Consider the following 18,266-nt stretch of genomic DNA (forward strand, 5'->3'; position numbering starts at 1 on the left):
CATTGATGCACTGTGGTGAGGGTTTCTGAACCTTCCACACTTTCAGGCAGTGAGTTCCATACCCCCACCACTTTCTGGGTAAAGAAATTTCCCCTCAAATCGCTTCTAAACCTCCCCCAAAATTACTTTAACCCTATACACCATAGTTGTTGACGCCTGTGCTGAAGGAAACAGGTCCTTCCTATCCGCTCTATCTAGGCCCCTCAAAATTTTAAAGACCTCATTAAGGTCTCCCCACATACTCCTCTATTTCAAAGAAAACAAACCCAGCCTAATTAAGAGGGTTGGTGGGCAGGAGGAGGTTGCAGAGATAGGGAGGGGCGAGACCCTGGAGAGATTTGAACAAGAGGATGACAATTTTAAAGGCTGATGCCACCAGCCATCTCGCCCAGCACAGAATGTGACGCACTACCAACAGGAAGGATGTTACTTTAACTACTACAAATGCATAATAAGGGGAAATCAATCACTGTACATTTAACTAACAGCAACATGGAAAGAGGGAATTGAATGACCTTTAAATACCTAAGTCCACTTGGCACTAAAGGAACTCCAGGGACCCAAAATACTGACAAATGTTAAACTGTTTTGTTAAGAAATTGCGATCTAACTTTTTAAAAATAAATAGTTTAATAGAGATTCACACTGACTCACCTGACTGGCCGACTCATGATCCAACCCTCAAGCACCACGATTGGTTGCAGAACATTTTGCTCCCTGGGCCCTCCGGCTTCTGAGCTCTCTTCCTGTTAGTTCCCAGGGCAATCAATCACCACTCGCCAACATTATGCTGCCAGATTAAGTTGAGGGGCTCAGAGAAAGAAAGAAATTGAGGCCATGAATCTGAGTTAAGAAATAAAATTGGAGAAGCATGATTAAATGAACGAAGAGAGGCAATATAAACTAAAGGGTATAATCCTAAAGGGGGTGCATGAACAGTGAGACCTGCGGGTATATGTGCACAAATCTCTGAAGGTGACAAGATTGGTTGAGAAAGCAATTAAAAAAGCTTACGGGATCCTGGGCATCAGAGTACAAAAGCAAGGAGGTTATGATGAACCTTTATAAAACACTGGTTCGGCCTCAACTGGAGTATTGTATCCAATTCTGGGCACTGCACATTAGAATGTGAAGGTTTTAGTGGGTGCAGAAAAGATTTACAAGAATGATTCACGAGATGAGGGATATCAGTTACGTGGGTAGACTAAAGAAACTGGAGCTGTTCTCCTTGGAGCAGAAAAGGTTAAGAGGAGATTGGATAGAGGTGTTCAAAATCATGAGGGGTCAGGCTAGGGTAGAGAAACTGAGGAGGAGAGCTTTAAGGTGAGTGGCAAATGAACCAAAGGCGATGCAAGAAAAACTTTTGTACGCAGCGAGTGGTTAGGATCTGGAATGCAAGGCCTGAAAGGGTGGTGGAGGCAGACTCAATCACAGCTTCCAAAAAGGAATCTGAAAGAAAAACATTTGCAAACTCAGGGGAAAGGGTGGGAGTGTGGGACCAGTTGGGAGCTGGCACGGGCTCGACGGGCCAAATGGGCTTCTTCCATTATCTGATTGGGTGAGCAGAACTACTCTGTTCCCTGACTCAATCTAAAGCCTTCCTGATTGTGACCACCTCTTTTAAACCTGCCCTGCACCTTCACTGCTCCAAGGAGAACCACTCCAGATGCTGCAGCCATCATCTTATTGAGTAGCGGAGCAGGCTCCAGGGACCAAATGGCCTATTCCGGCTCCTATTTCTTATATATTCATGTCACTGGTCACCATCCTGTACCTGAGGGCCTCCCTGCACTAAGATGGCCGCCGCGCATGCTCCCTGCCCTGCAGCGGGACAAACTATGACGTCAAGAAACGCCTCGCCCCTCTCGCTCCCCGCGCTGCCAAAGATGGGGGCCGCACTCCCCCCGACAAACCGCCATCTCACTCTCCACCCACCAGTAACCAAGGCCCGTCGCCGCCCGAAGCTATCCTGCAGCCGCCACCCACCGACGACCCAAACCTCGCCGCCCGCGGCGTCAGTGAGTGTGTGAGGCCGCACGGAGCCTGGGCCGCCCCTACCCCGCGGTGTCAGTGAGAGATAGCCCGCACGGAGCCTGGGCCTGGCCGCTCCTACCGCCGCCCCCCGCGGAGTCACTGAGTGAGACAGTCCGCGCGGCAATCTCCACAACGGCTCTCCGAACATCCGGGCCGCGAGCGGAGCCCGCCGGCCAACCGCTCTCTCGCGCGCCGCCGCCACTCAGCCCGCAGCCAATGGCGAGGTCGCACGGGGCATCAGCCCACCCAGCGGCCGCTGCTCTGCGCCAATCAGCGGCGGGGCGTGGGGCTACTGTACCAATCAGTGGGTGACCAATACAGGGCGCGCTCTTCCTGAGGGGGCAGGGTCACTGCGCCTGTTTAAAGGGGGAAGGGGCTTCTCTTCTGAGGCAGTCCCTCGGAGTCGAGGATGACTTGCTTCCACATTAAAAATTAATTCTCAGGTGACTGAAGAGTCCAATGCGTGACTTACAGTCTCTTTCACAGGTGGGAACAGATGGTGGTTGAAGGAACGGGTGTCACTGTCGCCTCTTGGCTTCAGCTTGCTCCCGGCGAAGAGACTCGAGGTGCTTAGCGCCTTCCCGGATGCTTTTCCTCCACTTAGGCCAGGGATTCCCAGGTGTCACTGGGGATGTTGCACTTGTTCTGCGTCGGCACACATTCAGGGACTGAACTCCAAGTCATAGTCAACATCTTCACTGAGGCGTAAGAAAGCATCGGCCTGACACTAAACATCCGTTAGACAAAGGTCCTCCACCAAGCTGACCCCACAACACACCACTGCTCTCCCAGTCATCAAGATCTACGGTGCGGCCCTGGACAACGTGGACCATTGCCTAAACCTCGGAGCCTATTATCAGCAAGGGCAGACATCGACGACGAGATTCAACACCGCCTCCAGTGCATCAGCGCAGCCTTCGGGCGCCTGAGGAAAAGAGTGTTCGAAGATCATGCCCTCAAATCTGCCACCAAGCTCATAGTCTACAGGGCCAGTGATACCTGAGACGTGGACCATATACAGTAGACAGCTCAAATCGCTGGAGAATTACCACCAACGATGTCTCCACAAGATCCTACAAATCCCCTGGGAGGACAGACGCACCAATGTTAGCGTCCTCGATCAGGCCAACATCCCCAGCATCGAAGCACTGATTACACTTGACCAGCTCTGCTGGGCGGGCCACATCGTTCGCATGCCTGACAAGACTCCCAAAGCAAGCGCTCTACTCAGAACTCCTACATGGCAAGCGAGCCCCAGGTGGGACACCCTCAAAGCCTCCATGATAAAATGGAACATCCCCACCAACACCTGGGAGTCTCTGGCCAAAGACCATCCTAAGTGGAGGCAGTGCATCCGGGAGGGTGCTGAGTACTTCGAGTCTCTTCACCTAGAGCATGCAGAAAACAAACTCGGGCAGCGGAAAGAACGTGCGGCAAACCAGTCCCACCCACCCATTCCTTCAACGATTGTCTGTCCCACCTGTGACAGAGACTGTAATACCCATATTAGACTGTTCCGTCATCTAAGAACTCACTTTTAGAGTGGAAGCAAATCTTTCTCGATTTCGAGGGACTGCCTATGATGATGATGATGATGATGATGCACTTGTTCAAGGAGGCTTTGAGGGTGTCACTGCCTGTTTTTAAAGAGGCAGTGTCCCTGGGATGGTTTAAAGGGGCAGTGTCTCTGAGACTCACAAAGTTGCAGTGTCCCTGTGCCTGTTTAAATGGGCAGTGTCTCTGTACATGTTTAAAGGGGAAGTGTATCTGCGTTTGTTTAAATTTGCAGTGTCTCTGTGCCTGTTTAAAGGGAGAGGGGGTGAAATTTTGCTACTTTGTATCTCCCATTAACACTCCCAGCTGGTGAAATGGGATGCAAATGAGTTTGCGACTGGGCGCAGTGAGAACAGCGCTTTCCGCTAAATTTGCCGGGAGTTTTGCAGCGACGGTAAGACGTTGCACCCCGCTCTGCTGTGCTCCGTGAGGCTGGCGTCATCACCATGCACAGTGCCCCGGACCAAAAATTGTCCCTCGCCCCCTGGTCCTGCGCCTGGCACTGATGACGATAGCAGCCGTGTTTCAGTCGGATGTCGGCTGGTGGAGCGCTACTTACAGGCCCCAGCATCTGGTTTACTTTTAGTTGGCCAATAATGCTTCTTTCTTAGTTTCACATAGTCTCTGTGCCTGTTTAAAGGGACAGTTTCTTTGGATTCTCTTATTACTTCAAACCGGTATGCCCCGCTTTGTGATTTGGAGAACACGACAGGCAGTGAGGTCAGCACCAGTGATACCGAACCTCAATCCTAATATCAGCATCTTGGAAAAGGTAAGAGGAAGGTTGAAAAGTTCAAGAGGACATTGTTTGAACAGCCAGAGCAAGAGCAAGAGGCAATGGGCAATCCTCATTGGGGACTCCACCATCAGGCACACAGACAGCAGCCTATGTAGAGGTAAGGCTCTGTCAATAGCAGTCTTCTGTTTTCCAGAGACCAAGGTAACTGATCTCCAGCACCGTGTGGAAGAACTAATGAAAGGTGAGTGCAAAGATATTTAGTAGGTTTACATATTGGAATTAATGATATCATGGATAGAAGTCCATTTGTGATGCAGGATTCCTACAAAAGCCTCATAAATGTCCTTCAGCAAAGGGGTGCAAGGGTAGTAGTCTCCGGGCTATGAGGGGGGAAAGGGGTACGGAGGTGAATGATCAGCCATGATCTTATTGAATGGTGGTGCAGGCTCGAAGGGCCGAATGGCCTACTCCTGCACTTATTTTCTATGTTTCTACGTTACCAGTCATGTCCAGATCGATGGAGAGAAATAGCCAAAACCTTGGGATTCAACATCTGGCTTCAGGACCTCTGCAAAAAGAAGCAGCTTCACTTCATCAATAATTGGGAGGTTTTCGCTGGACAAGGTAAGTTGTTTAGGAGAGACAACCTCCATCTTAACTTCTTGGGAGCTAAAAGGTTGGCAGAGGGTGCTGAATTATCCCAGAGTTCAGCAAGGGGATAGTGTAGATAAGTTCAAAGCTAGCCTTACTACATGTGAAAATTACATAGAAGCAAAGCATGACGTTGAATCAGTTAGGAAGCAAACTAGAATTAATAACTAAGAAATAGATGGGAGACCTTTAAATTGCCTTCATGTAAATGCAAGGAGTGTTGGAAGCAAATTGTTAGAATTGTAATCCTGTGCTGTGTTGGAGAATTTAGATGTATTGTGTATTTCTGAGACATGACTAGATGACAATGATGGCAGACATTCACCTAAAGGTCTACAATGGTTTGAGAAAGGATAGTGTAGGTCAAAGGGGAGCTGGGGTTGCTATTTCAATCAGTGAGAATCGAACAGCTAGAGAGACTTGATATTGCCTCATTAGGCACAGCTGAAGTGATCTGGGTTCAAGTGGACCAAGCTGACGGGCAAGGATTAATTATTGGTAATTGCCTGTATTTTTAATTGCTCACTGCACTCTGGAATGGTTCCTACAGATTGGAAGGAGACTAATGTAGTCCCCATTTTTAAAAAAGGAGACAATGCAGACCCGGGTAGCTATAGGCCCATCAGTTTGACATCAGTAATAGATAAAACTCCGGACCCCATGAAGTCTCATGGCTTCAGGTCAAGCATGGATAAGGAAATATCCTGCTGATTACCACCTACCGCCCTCCCTCAGCTGATGAATCAGTACTCCTCCATGTTGAACACCACGTGGAAGAGGCACTGAGAGTAGCAAGGTCACAGAATGTACTCTGGGTGAGGGACTTCAATGTCCATCATCGAGTGGCTCGGTAGCACCACTGCTGGCCGAGTCCTGAAGGACATAACTGCTCGACTGGGCCTGCAGCAGATGGTGAGAACAACTCGAGAGGAAAAACCTACTTGATGTCGTCCTTACCAATCTACTTGTTGCAGATGCATCTGTCCATGACAGCACTGGTAGCAGCGACCACTGCAGAGTCATTGTGGAGATGAAGTCCCGTCTTGATACGGAGGATACCCTCCATTGTGTTGTGTGGCACTACCACCGTGCTAAATGGGATAGATGCAAAGCATATCTAGCAGTTCAAAACTGGGCATCCATGAGGCGCTGTGGGCCATCAGCAGCAGCAGAATTGTATTCCATCACAATCTGTAACCTCAAGGCCTGGCATATCCCTCACTCTACCATTACTATCAAGCCTGGGGACCAACCCTGGTTCAATGAAGAGTGTAGAAGAGCATGCCAGGAACAGCACCAGGCACACCTGAAAATAAGGTGCCAACCTGGGGAAACTGCAACACAGGACTACATGCATGCTAAAAAGCAGAAGCAGCATACTATAGACAAGGCTAAGCAATCCCATAACCATCGGATCAGATAAAAGCTCTAGTCCTGCCACATCCAGTCGTGAATGGTGGTGGTCCATTAAACAGTTAATGGGAGGAGGAGGCTCCATGAATATCCCCATCCTCAATGATGGTGGAGCCTAGCAAATAAGTGCAAAAGAAAAAAGGCTGAAGTGTTTACAACCATCTTCAGCCAGAAGTGTCAAGTGATCCATATCGGCTTCCTCCTGAGGTCCCCACCATCACAGAAGCCAGTCTTCAGCCAATTCGATTCACCACGATATCAAGAAACGGCTGAATGCACTGATATAGCAAAGGTTATGGGCCCCGACAACATCCCGGCTGTTGTGTTGAAGACGTGCTCCAGAACGAGCTGCAACTCTAGCCAAGCTGTTCCAGTACAGCTACAACACTGGCATTTACCCAACATATAGAAAACTGCTCAGGTATGTCTGGTCCACAAAAAGCAGGACAAATCCAATCCAGCCAATTACCGTCCCATCAGTTTACTCTCAATCATCATCAAAGTAATGGAAGGTGTCAACAGTTCTATCAAGCAGCACTTACTCAGCAACAACCTGCTCACTGATACCCAGTTTGGGTTCTGCCAAGACCACTCAGTTCCAGACCTCATTACAGCCTTGGTCCAAACATGGACAAAAGAGCTGAATTCCAAAGGTGAGGTGAGAGTGACTGCCCTCGACATCAAGGCATTTGACCGAGTGTGGCATCAAGGAGCCCTAGTAAAACTGAAGTCAATGGGAATCAGGGGAAACATTTTCCACTGGCTGGAATCATACCTAGCACAAAGGAAGATGGTTGTGGTGGTTGGAGGTCAATCATCACAGCCCCAGGACATCGCTGCAGGAGTTCCTCAGGGCAGTGTCCTCGGCCCAACCATCATCAGTTGTTTCATCAATGACCTTCCTTCCATCATAAGGTCAGAAGTGGGGATGTTTGCTGATGACTGCACAGTGTTCAGTTCCATTCGCAACTCCTCAGATAATGGAGCAGTCCATGCCTGCATACAGCAAGACCTGGACAACATTCAGGCTTGGGCTGATAAGTGGCAAATAAAATTTGTGCCACACAAGTGCCAGGCAATAACTATCTCCAACAAGCGAGAGTCTAACCACCGCCACTTAACATTCAATGGCATTACCCTCGCCGAATCCTCAACCATTAACATCCTGGGGGTCACCATTGACCAGAAACTTAACTGGATCAGCCACATAAATACTGTGACAACAAGAGCAGGTCAGAGGCTGGGTATTCTGCAGTGAGTGTCTCACCTCCTGACTCCCCAAAGCCTCTCCATCATCTACAAGGCATAAGTCAGGAGTGTGATGGAATTCTCTCCACTTGCCTGGATGAATGAAGCTCAACACCATCCAGGACAAAGCAGCCCACTTGATTGACACCCCATCCACCACTTTAAACATCCACTCCCTCCACCACCGGCGCAACGTGGCTGCAGTGTGTACCATCTACAAGATACACTGCAGCAACTCGCCAAGGCTTCTTCAGCAGCACCGCCCAAATCCGCGAACTGTACCACCTAGAAGGACAAGGGCAGCAAGCACGTGGGAACACCACAGTCTCCACGTTCCCCTCCAAGTCAGACACCATCCTGATTTGGAAGTATATTGCCATTCCTTGATTGTCGCTGGGTCAAATTCCTGGAACTCCCTCCCTAACAGCACTGTGGGAGTACCTTCACCACACGGACTGCAGCGGTTCATGAAGGTGGCTTACCACCATCTTCTCAAGGGCAATTAGTGATGAGCAATAAATGCTGGCCTTGCCAGTGACACCCACATCCCATGATCGAATAAAAAACTCGCAGCCCAGCAATGTGTTCAGCACAGAATGATCCCACACAAATCTAATCCCCACTAACACTTTCCACATTCATTCACTAGAAACAGCCCAGTGCCCGCGAGTAACTGCAGCTCTGTGTCTGACTTCAGTTTAAACACACAACTCAAAACATTGCAAAGAGAAAACAAACCCCATTATAGTTCAACAGTCTATTCATGAGCAGTGAACCCTTCACCCCAACTCCTCATTCACCCCTACTCTCCAACCCCCCCTCACCCCAACTCCTCATTCACTCCTACTCTCCAACCACCTCACCCCAACTCCTCTCTCGTCTTCCATTGACTTGAATGGATCGTATACTGACAATTGATATCTGTCAGAATTTGAAAGATATTTACAAATGCATCGAGGGGCTTTTAGAGTTTGGATCTTTCTTTATTCTGTCCACTCGAGGAGTTAGATAAACAATTTTCTCCTGTGAATAAAAAGCTGGAGTACTGGGCCATGATGTGTTTACTTGTTCATCTTATTGTCTCTAAATATTTAATCTTGTGGTTTCAGACACAAGATAATCAAGCTCATAATAGATTGTCTTTTACTGATGTTATTAACAGCACTGCAAAATACAGACAGTATAGTTACCTGATCTGGAGAACGGGGATAATACAGTGAATTCAGAGCTCTCTGCTCCCCAGGTCTGTTCTAACAAGCTGCGGCTACACTGGTGATATTTATGTTTACTACATTCATGATCTAACCCTGCTCAAACCATAACCAGGATATCTGTGCATTGTTCTGACTGTGACCACATGGCTGTGTCTCTATCATACACAGACACCGTTTCCTTGTTTTACATCTCCATACACAGACCGTCTCTTTACACATTACACATCACCCAGTCCAGGATGGCCAGCTCTCTAGTTGGCTCTTGATATATTGGTCTAGAAAACCATCCCTTATACACTCCAGGGAATCCTCCTCCACCATATTGCTACCAGTTTGGTTAGCCCAATCTATATGTAGATTAAAGTCACCCATGATAACTGCTGTACCTTTATTGCACACATCCCTAATTTCCTGTTTGATGCCATCCCCAACCTCACTATTACGTTTGGTGGTCCATACACAACTCCCACTAGCGTTTTCTGCCCTTTGGTGTTCCACAGCTCTACCCATTATAGATTCCAAATCATCCAAGCTAATGTCCTTCCTTATTCTATTGCATTAATCTACTCTTTAACCAGCAACTCTACCCCATGAGATTCGGCGGCAGTTGGTGAGGTGCGAGTCCGGGGTCGGAGGCCTATAAGAGGCCCAGCGGCAGCGAGAGGCGTACTTGTGCAGCTACAGGGAGAAGGCAAAAAAGAAGTAGAAAGAAACAGAAAGGTGATGTCACAGCCAAGAGGGTAAGTGATTGGCTGGTGATTGGTGAGTAGTTTTTCTTTCTTCTCTTCTATAACAGTAAGTAAACTTTAGCATTGTTGTTGCCTATCTAAGGGTTAAATCATGACAGGACAGCTCGACCGTGTGTTATGCTCCTCCTGTACCATGTGGGAACTCAGGGACGACTCCAGTGTTCCTGACAACTACGTGTGCGGGAAGTGTGTCTGCCTCCAGCTTCTGACGGACCGCGTTGCGGAGTTGGAGCTGAGGGTGGATTTACTCTGGAGCATCCACGATGCTGAGAATGACGTGAGTAGCACATGTAGCGAGTTGGTCTTACCGCGGGTGAAGGGTCCACAGCCAGATAGGGAATGGAAGACCAGCAGGAAGAACAGTGCAAGGAAGGTAGTGCAGGGGTCCCCTGTGGTCATCCCCCTGCAAAACAGATACACTGCTTTGAGTACTGTTGAGGGGGATGACTCATCAGGGGAGGGCAGCAGCAGCCAAATTCATGGCATCGTGGCTGGCTCTGTTGAACAGGAGGGGAGGAAGAAGAGTGGGAGAGCGATAGTGATAGGGGATTCAATTGTAAGGGGAAAAGATAGGCGTTTCTGCGGCCGCAACCGAGACTCCAGGATGGTATGTTGCCTCCCTGGTGCAAGGGTCAAGGATGTCACTGAGCGGGTGCAGGACATTCGAAAAAAGGAGGGAGAACAGCCAGTTGTCATGGTGCACATTGGTACCAACGACATAGGTAAAAAAAAAAAAGGGATGAGGTCCTACGAAACGAATTTAAGGAGCGAGGAGCTAAATTAAAAAGTTGGACCTCAAAAGTAGTAATCTCGGGTTTGCTACCAGTGCCACGTGCTAGTCAGAATAGGAATCGCAGGATAGCGCAGATGAATACATGGCTTGAGCAGTGGTGCAGCAGGGAGGGATTCAAATTCCTGGGGCATTGGAACCGGTTCTGGGGGAGGTGGGACCAGTACAAAGCAGACGGTCTGCACCTGGGCAGGACCGGAACCAATGTCCTAGGGGGAGTGTTTGCTAGTGCTGTTGGGGAGGAGTTAAACTAATATGGCAGGGGGATGGGAATCAATGCAGGGAGACAGAGGGAAACAAAAAGGAGATAAAAGCAAAAGACAGAAAGGAGATGAGGAAACGTGGAAGGCAGAGAAACACAAGACAAAAAACAAAAAGGGCCACTGCACAGCAAAATTCTAAAAGGAAAAAGGGTGTTAAAAAAACAAGCCTGAAGGCTTTGTGTCTTAATGCAAGGAGTATCCGTAATAAGGTGGATGAATTAACTGTGCAAATAGATGTTAACAAATATGATGTGATTGGGATTACGGAGACGTGGTTCCACGATGATCAGGGCTGGGAACTCAACATCCAGGGGTATTCAACATTCAGGAAGGATAGAATAAAAGGAAAAGGAGGTGGGGTAGCATTGCTGGTTAAAGAAGAGATTAATGCAATAGTTAGAATGGACATTAGCTTGGATGATGTGGAATCTATATGGGTAGAACTGCAGAACACCAAAGGGCAAAAAACGTTAGTGGGAGTTGTGTACAGACCTCCAAACAGTAGTGGTAATGTTGGGGAGGGCATCAAACAGGAAATTAGGGGTGCATGCAATAAGGGTGCAGCAGTTATAATGGGTGACTTTAATATGCACATAGATTGGGCTAACCAAACTGGAAGCAAGACGGTGGAGGAGGATTTCCTGGAGTGCATAAGGGATGGTTTTCTCGACCAATATGTCGAGGAACCAACTAGGGGGGAGGCCATCTTAGGCTGGGTGTTGTGTAATGAGAGAGAATTAATTAGCAATACCGTTGTGCGAGGCCCCTTGGGGAAGAGTGACCATAATATGGTGGAATTCTGCATTAGGATGGAGATTGAAACAGTTAATTCAGAGACCATGGTCCAGAACTTAAAGAAGGGTAACTTTGAAGGTATGAGGTGTGAATTAGCAAGGATTGATTGGCGAATGATACTTAAGGGGTTGACTGTGGATGGGCAATGGCAGACATTTAGAGACTGCATGGATGAACTACAACAATTGTACATTCCTGTCTGTCGTAAAAATAAAAAAGGGAAGGTGGATCAACTGTGGCTATCAAGGGAAATCAGGGCTAGTATTAAAGCCAAGGAAGTGGCATACAAATTCGCCAGAAATAGCAGTGAACCCGGAGACTGGGAGAAGTTTAGAACTCAGCAGAGGAGAACAAAGGGTTTGATTAGGGCAGGGAAAATGGAGTACGAGAAGACGCTTGCAGGGAACATTAAGACGGATTGCAAAAGTTTCTATAGATATGTAAAGAGAAAAAGGTTAGTAAAGAGAAAAAGGTCCCCTGCAGTCAGAATCAGGGGAAGTCATAACGGGGAATAAAGAAATGGTGGACCAATTGAACAAGTACTTTGGTTCGGTATTCACTAAGGAGGACACTAACAACCTTCCGGATATAAGAGGGGTCAGAGGGTCTAGTAAGGAGGAGGAACTGAGGGAAATCCTTATTAGTCGGGAAATTGTGTTGGGGAAATTAATGAGATTGAAAGCCGATAAATCCCCAGGGCCTGATGGACTGCATCCCAGAGTACTTAAGGAGGTGGCCTTGGAAATAGCGGATGCATTGACAGTCATTTTCCAACATTCCATTGACTCTGGATCAGTTCCTATCGAGTGGAGGGTAGCCAATGTAACCCTACTTTTTAAAAAAGGAGGGAGAGAGGAAACAGGGAATTATAGACCGGTAAGCCTGACATCGGTAGTGGGTAAGATGATGGAATCAATTATTAAGGATGTCATAGCAGCGCATTTGGAAAGAGGTGACATGATAGGTCCAAGTCAACATGGATTTGTGAAGGGGAAATCATGCTTGACAAATCTTCGAGAATTTTTTGAGGACAAGGGAGAACCAGTTGATGTGGTATATTTGGACTTTCAGAAGGCTTTCGACAAGGTCCCACACAAAAGATTAATGTGCAAAGTTAAAGCACATGGGATTGGGGGTAGTGTGATGACATGGATTGAGAACTGGTTGTCAGACAGGAAGCAAAGAGTAGGAGTAAATGGGTACTTTTCAGAATGGCAGGCGGTGACAAGTGGGGTACCGCAAGGTTCTGTGCTGGGACCCCAGCTGTTTACACTGTACATTAATGATTTAGACGAGGGGATTAAATGTAGGAGCTCCAAATTTGCGGATGACACTAAGTTAGGTGGCAGTGTGAGCTGCGAGGAGGATGCTATGAGGCTGCAGAGCGACTTGGATAGGTTAGGTGAGTGGGCAAATGCATGGCAGATGAAGTATAATGTGGATAAATGTGAGGTTATCCACTTTGGTGGTAAAAACAGAGAGACAGACTATTATCTGAATGGTGACAGATTAGGAAAAGGGGAGGTGCAACAAGACCTGGGTGTCATGGTACATCAGTCATTGAATGTTGGCATGCAGGTACAGCAGGCGGTTAAGAAAGCAAATGGCATGTTGGCCTTCATAGCGAGGGGATTTGAGTACAGGGGCAGGGAGGTGTTGCTACAGGGCATTGGTGAGGCCACACCTGGAGTATTGTGTACAGTTTTGGTCTCCTAACCTGAGGAAGGACATTCTTGCTATTGAGGGAGTGCAGCGAAGGTTCACCAGACTGATTCCCGGGATGGCAGGACTGACCTATCAAGAAAGACTGGATCAACTGGGCTTGTATTCACTGGAGTTCAGAAGAATGATAGGGGACCTCATAGAAACGTTTAAAATTCTGATGGGTTTAGACAGGTTAAATGCAGGAAAAATGTTTCCAATGTTGGGGAAGTCCAGAACCAGGGGTCACAGTCTAAGGAGAAGGGGTAAACCATTTAGGATCGAGATGAGGAGGAACTTCTTCACCCAGAGAGTGGTGAACCTGTGGAATTCTCTACCACAGAAAGTTGTTGAGGCCAATTCACTAAATATATTCAAAAAAGAGTTAGATGTAGTCCTTACTACTAAGGGGATCAAGGGGTATGGTGAGAAAGCAGGAATGGGGTACTGAAGTTGCATGTTCAACCATGAACTCATTGAATGGCGGTGCAGGCTAGAAAGGCCGATTGGCCTACTCCTGCACCTATTTTCTATGTTTCTACCTCCTTTTCCTTTCTGTCTATCCTTCCTCAATATTGAATACCCCTGGATGTTGAGTTCCCAGCCTTGGTCACCCTGGAGCCTCGTCTCCGTAATTCCAATTATATCATATCCGTTAACAGCCAGCTGCGCAGTTAATTCAGCCACCTTATTACGAATGCTCCTCACATTGAGACACAGAGCCTTCAGGCTTGTTTTTTTTAAAAACACTCTTTGTCCTTTTAGAATTATGTTGTAATGTGGCCCTTTTTGATTTTTGCCGTTGATTTCTCTGCCCTCCACTTTTCCTTATCTCCTTTCTACCTTTTGGTTCTGCCCCCATTTTACTCCCCTCTGTCTTCCTGCATAGATTGCCATCCCTCTTACATATTAGTTTAAACCCTCCCCAACAGCCCGAGCAAACACTCCCCCTAGGACATTAGTCCCGGTCCTGCCCAGGTGCAGACCGTCCGGTTTGCATTGGTCCCACCTCCCCCAGAACCAGTTCCAATGTCCCAGGAATTTGAATCACTCCCTCTTGCACCATTCCTCAAGCCACGTATTCATCTTAACTATCCTGTAATTCCTACTCTGACGAGCACGTGGCACCGGTAGCAATCCTGAGATTACTACCTTCGAGGTCCTACTTTTAAAATTTAACTCCTAGCTCCCTAAATTCAGCTTGTAGGACCTCATCCCGTTTTTTACCTACATCGTTGGTACCTATATGCACCACGACAACTGGCTGTTCACCCTCCCCCTCCAGAATGCCCTGCAGCCGCTCCAAGACATCTTTGACCCTTGCACCAGGGAGGCAACATACCATCCTGGAGTCTCTATTGTGGCCGCAGAAACACCTATCTATTCCCCTACCACTATAGCTCTCCTACTCTTTCTCTTGCCCTCCTGTGCAGCATAGCCACCCATGGTGCCATGAACTTGGCTGCTGCTGCCTTCCCCTGATGAGCCCCCCAACAGTACCCAAAACGGTATATCTGTTTTGGAGGGGGATGACCGCAGGGGATCCCTGCACTACCTACCTTCCTTCCACTGCTCTTCCAGCTGGTCACCCATTTCCTATCTGCCTGTGTAACCTTTACCTGCGGTGTGACCAACTCACTCAACATGCTATTCATGACATCCTCAGCATCGCGGATGCTCCAGAGTGAATCCATGTGCAGCTCCAGTGCCGCAATGCGGTCTGTCAGGAGCTGCAGCTGGACATACTTCCTGCACACATCATAGTCAGGGACACTGGAAACGTCCCCGATTTCCCATACAGCAAAGGAGGAGCATGGCAAAGGTAATCATGTTTGACAAATTTGCTGGAGTTCTTTGAGGATGTAACGAGCAGGGTGGATAAGGGAGAATCAGTGGATGTGGTGTATTTAGATTTCCAGAAGGCATTCGATAAGGTGCCACATAAAAAGTTACTGCACAAGATAAAAGCTCACGGGGTTGGGGGTAATATAATTAGCATGGATAGAGGATTGGCAAACAGTGACTCGTGGTGTTCTGCAGGGATCGGTGCTGGGTCCTCAACTATTTACAATCTATATTAATGACTTGGATGAAGGGACAGAGTGTAATGTAGCCAAGTTTGCTGATGATACAAAGATGGGTGGGAAAGCAAATTGTGAGGAGGACACAAAAAATCTGCAAAGTGATCTAGACAGGCTAAGTGAGTGGGCAAAAATTTGGCAGCTGGAGTATAAAGTAGGAAAATGTGAGGTTATCCACTTTGGCAGAAATAATAGAAAAGCAATTATAATTTAAACTGAGAAAAATTGCAAAGTGCTGCAGTACAGAGACCTGGGAGTCCTTATGCATGAAACACAAAAAGTTAGTATGCAGGTAGAGCAAGTAATCAGGAAGGCAAATGGAATGTTGGCCTTTATTTCAAGAGGGATAGAGTATAAAAGCAGAGAAGTCCTGCTACAACTTTACAGGGTATTGGTGAGGCCACACCTGGAGCACTCTGTACAGTTTTGGTCTCCGTATTTAAGGAAGGGTATACTTGCATTGAAGGCTATTCAGAGAAGGTTAACTAGGTCGATTCCAGAGATGAGGGGGCGGACTTATGATGATAGGTTGAGTAGGTTGGGCCTATACACATTGGAGTTCAGAAGAATGAGAGGTGATCTTATTGAAACTTATAAGATAGTGAGGGGCTTGACAAGGTGGATGCAGAGAGGATATTTACATTTATAGGGGAAACTAAAACTAGGGGACATAGTCTGAGAATAAGGGGCTGCCCATTTAAAACTGAGATGTGGAGAAATTTCTTCTGAGAGGGTTGTAAATCTGTGGAATTCTCTGAACCAGAGACCTATGGAGGCTGGGTCATTGAATATATTTAAGGCGGAGATCGACAGATTTTTGAGCAATAAGGGAGTAAAAGATTATGGGGGGCGGGCAGGGAAGTGGAGCTGAGCCCAAGATCAGATCAGCCATGATCATATTGAATGGTGGAGCAGACTCCAGGGGCCAAATGGCCTACTCCTGCTTATGTTTCTTTTGGAAGATCCCTCACCGCCCTGACATTGCCTTTTTGAGGGACTGTGGCCTGGTATGGCTGTGTTAGAGAAATAGGGGCCACGTGCCAGGGAGAGACCATAGAGAGAAAGGAGGAAAGGTAGAGAGGGACAGATGGGTAGAAAGTGGATGACTGTCAAAGAGAGCTGGCTGATCAGAAAAAGGAACAAAAAACAAAGGAAGAGACACACAGATAGAGAGGAAGAAGGGGGCAGAGGTGTCGAGGAGAGGTGACAGGAGAGATGGAAAACACAAACAGAAATAGCCAGATCTTATTCCTTGCACATTTTGGCTCTCTATAAATTACAGACTGTTTCTATTGTGGCATCAATGAGGTTCAAAGTACTCGGTTACATCACGTCGAGCTCTCTTTATATAATGGGGGTGGAGATCTGCACTTCACCACAGAATCAGTCACAGACTATTTCATAACCAGGTATAGCTTCTGTTTTCCATTTCTGGCAGATAACCAATGAGGAACCATTTTTAGCAATTGATCCAACACAATGCTGATGTCGATGGCAGAATGGATAATTCGTGATGTCCAGCTGTGTCCTCTGGTCACTGGGCGGACTGACCCTGGGTTTTTACCCATACACGTGCTGTGTCCTCTGGTCACTGGGCAGACTGACCCCTGGGTTGTACCTGTAAACCTGCTGTGTCCTCTGGTCACTGGGCGGACTGACCCTGGGTTTGTACCTGTAAACCTGCTGTGTCCTCTGGTCACTGGGCGGACTGACCCTGGGTTTGTACCTGTAAACCTGCTGTGTCCTCTGGCCACTGGGCGGACTGACCCCTGGGTTGTATCTGTACACCTGCAGTTTGGCTTTACAGTCTGATGAACCTTTATTGCACCCCTTCTATGGTAAGTATATCCGTCTTTCGGTAAAGAGATCAAAACTGTACACAATACTCCAGGTGTGGTCTCACCAGGGCCCTATATAACTGCAGTAAGAAGCCTTTCCTCTTATACTTTAATTATCTTGTAATAAAGGCCAACATACAATTTGCTCTCTTAATTGATTGCTTGTTAATTGATGTTAAATTTGTGATTTTTGTACCCAGGTCCCTCTCCTTTTAAAAAATACTCTGCTTTTTTATTTTTCCTACCAAACTGGATATCTTCATATTTCTCCACTATATTCCATTTGTCATGTTCTTGCCCATTAACTTAGCCTGTCGAAATCCCCTTGAAGCCTCTTTGTACCCTCCTCACAAATTGTATTCCCACCTAGCTTTGTATCATTAGCAAATGTAGATATTCAGGTTGTACTCTCCAGTCTGGGTCTCTTTCGTCTGGAAACATGCTTGGTCCAGCATCAGTCCCGGCGTGGGTGGTGGTTCTGTCTCTCTCTCGGCTCCGTGGCTGAGCTCTCTCCCTGTCTCGCAGCTTCTCTCCCCTCCCCGCTATTTCTCTCCCCATGCATGCACAGAACATGTCCGGGTCGCTGTCAGCAGCTGACATCCCGAGTACCGGAAAATGCTCTGATCCGGCACCGGTCAGGTCCCAAGGATGCCGGACCAGAGACGTCCAACTGTATAACATTTGGCCCCCTCATCCAAATCACTGATATATATTGTGAATAGCTGAGGCCCAAGCACCATCCTTGGAGTACCCGACCAGTTACAGCCTGCCAACCTGAAAATGAACCGTTTATTCCTACTCTGTTTTCTGTCCATTAACCAATCCTCAATCCATGCTAGTATATTAACCCCCAATCCCTTGAGTCCTAATTTTGTTCAATAACCTCGTGTGACACCTTATCGAATGCCTTCTGAATATCTAAATACACCACATCCACTGATTCCTCCTTAAATATTCTGCTAGTTACAACCTCAAAAAAGTCTCAACAGATTTGTCAAACATAATTTCCCTTTCATAAAGCAGTGTTGACTCTGTCCAATCTTATTATTTTTCTCTGAGTGCCTGTTACCACATCCTTATAATAGAATTGAGCATTTTCCCTACTACTGAGGTCAGGCTAACTGCTCTGTAGTTCCCTGTTTTCTTTCTCCCTCCTTTCTTAAATAGTCCAGTTACATTTGCCACCTTCCAAACCA

General features: G+C 47.3%; 1 protein-coding gene across 7 annotated transcripts in view; it reads right to left on the reverse strand.

Moving 5' to 3' along the window:
- Nucleotides 1-659: 659 nt before the first annotated feature.
- LOC139257398 (zinc finger protein 239-like) overlaps nucleotides 660-18,266 on the reverse strand; it is a 31,203-nt gene continuing 13,596 nt past the window's right edge. For 3 of the 7 annotated variants that reach the window (XM_070874446.1, XM_070874445.1, XM_070874447.1), the window contains exon 4: nucleotides 660-843. In XM_070874446.1, the coding sequence (XP_070730547.1) occupies nucleotides 799-843 (45 nt within the window). In that variant the 3' untranslated portion in view covers nucleotides 660-798. Of the gene's footprint in view, nucleotides 844-1,935; nucleotides 2,242-18,266 lie in introns of those variants that run through there. The other 4 variants (XR_011592290.1, XR_011592286.1, XR_011592289.1 and 1 more) reach the window with 4 other exon arrangements.

Source organism: Pristiophorus japonicus, unplaced genomic scaffold (genome assembly GCF_044704955.1).
Source record: "Pristiophorus japonicus isolate sPriJap1 unplaced genomic scaffold, sPriJap1.hap1 HAP1_SCAFFOLD_826, whole genome shotgun sequence".
In the NCBI taxonomy this organism is placed as follows: domain Eukaryota; kingdom Metazoa; phylum Chordata; class Chondrichthyes; family Pristiophoridae; genus Pristiophorus; species Pristiophorus japonicus.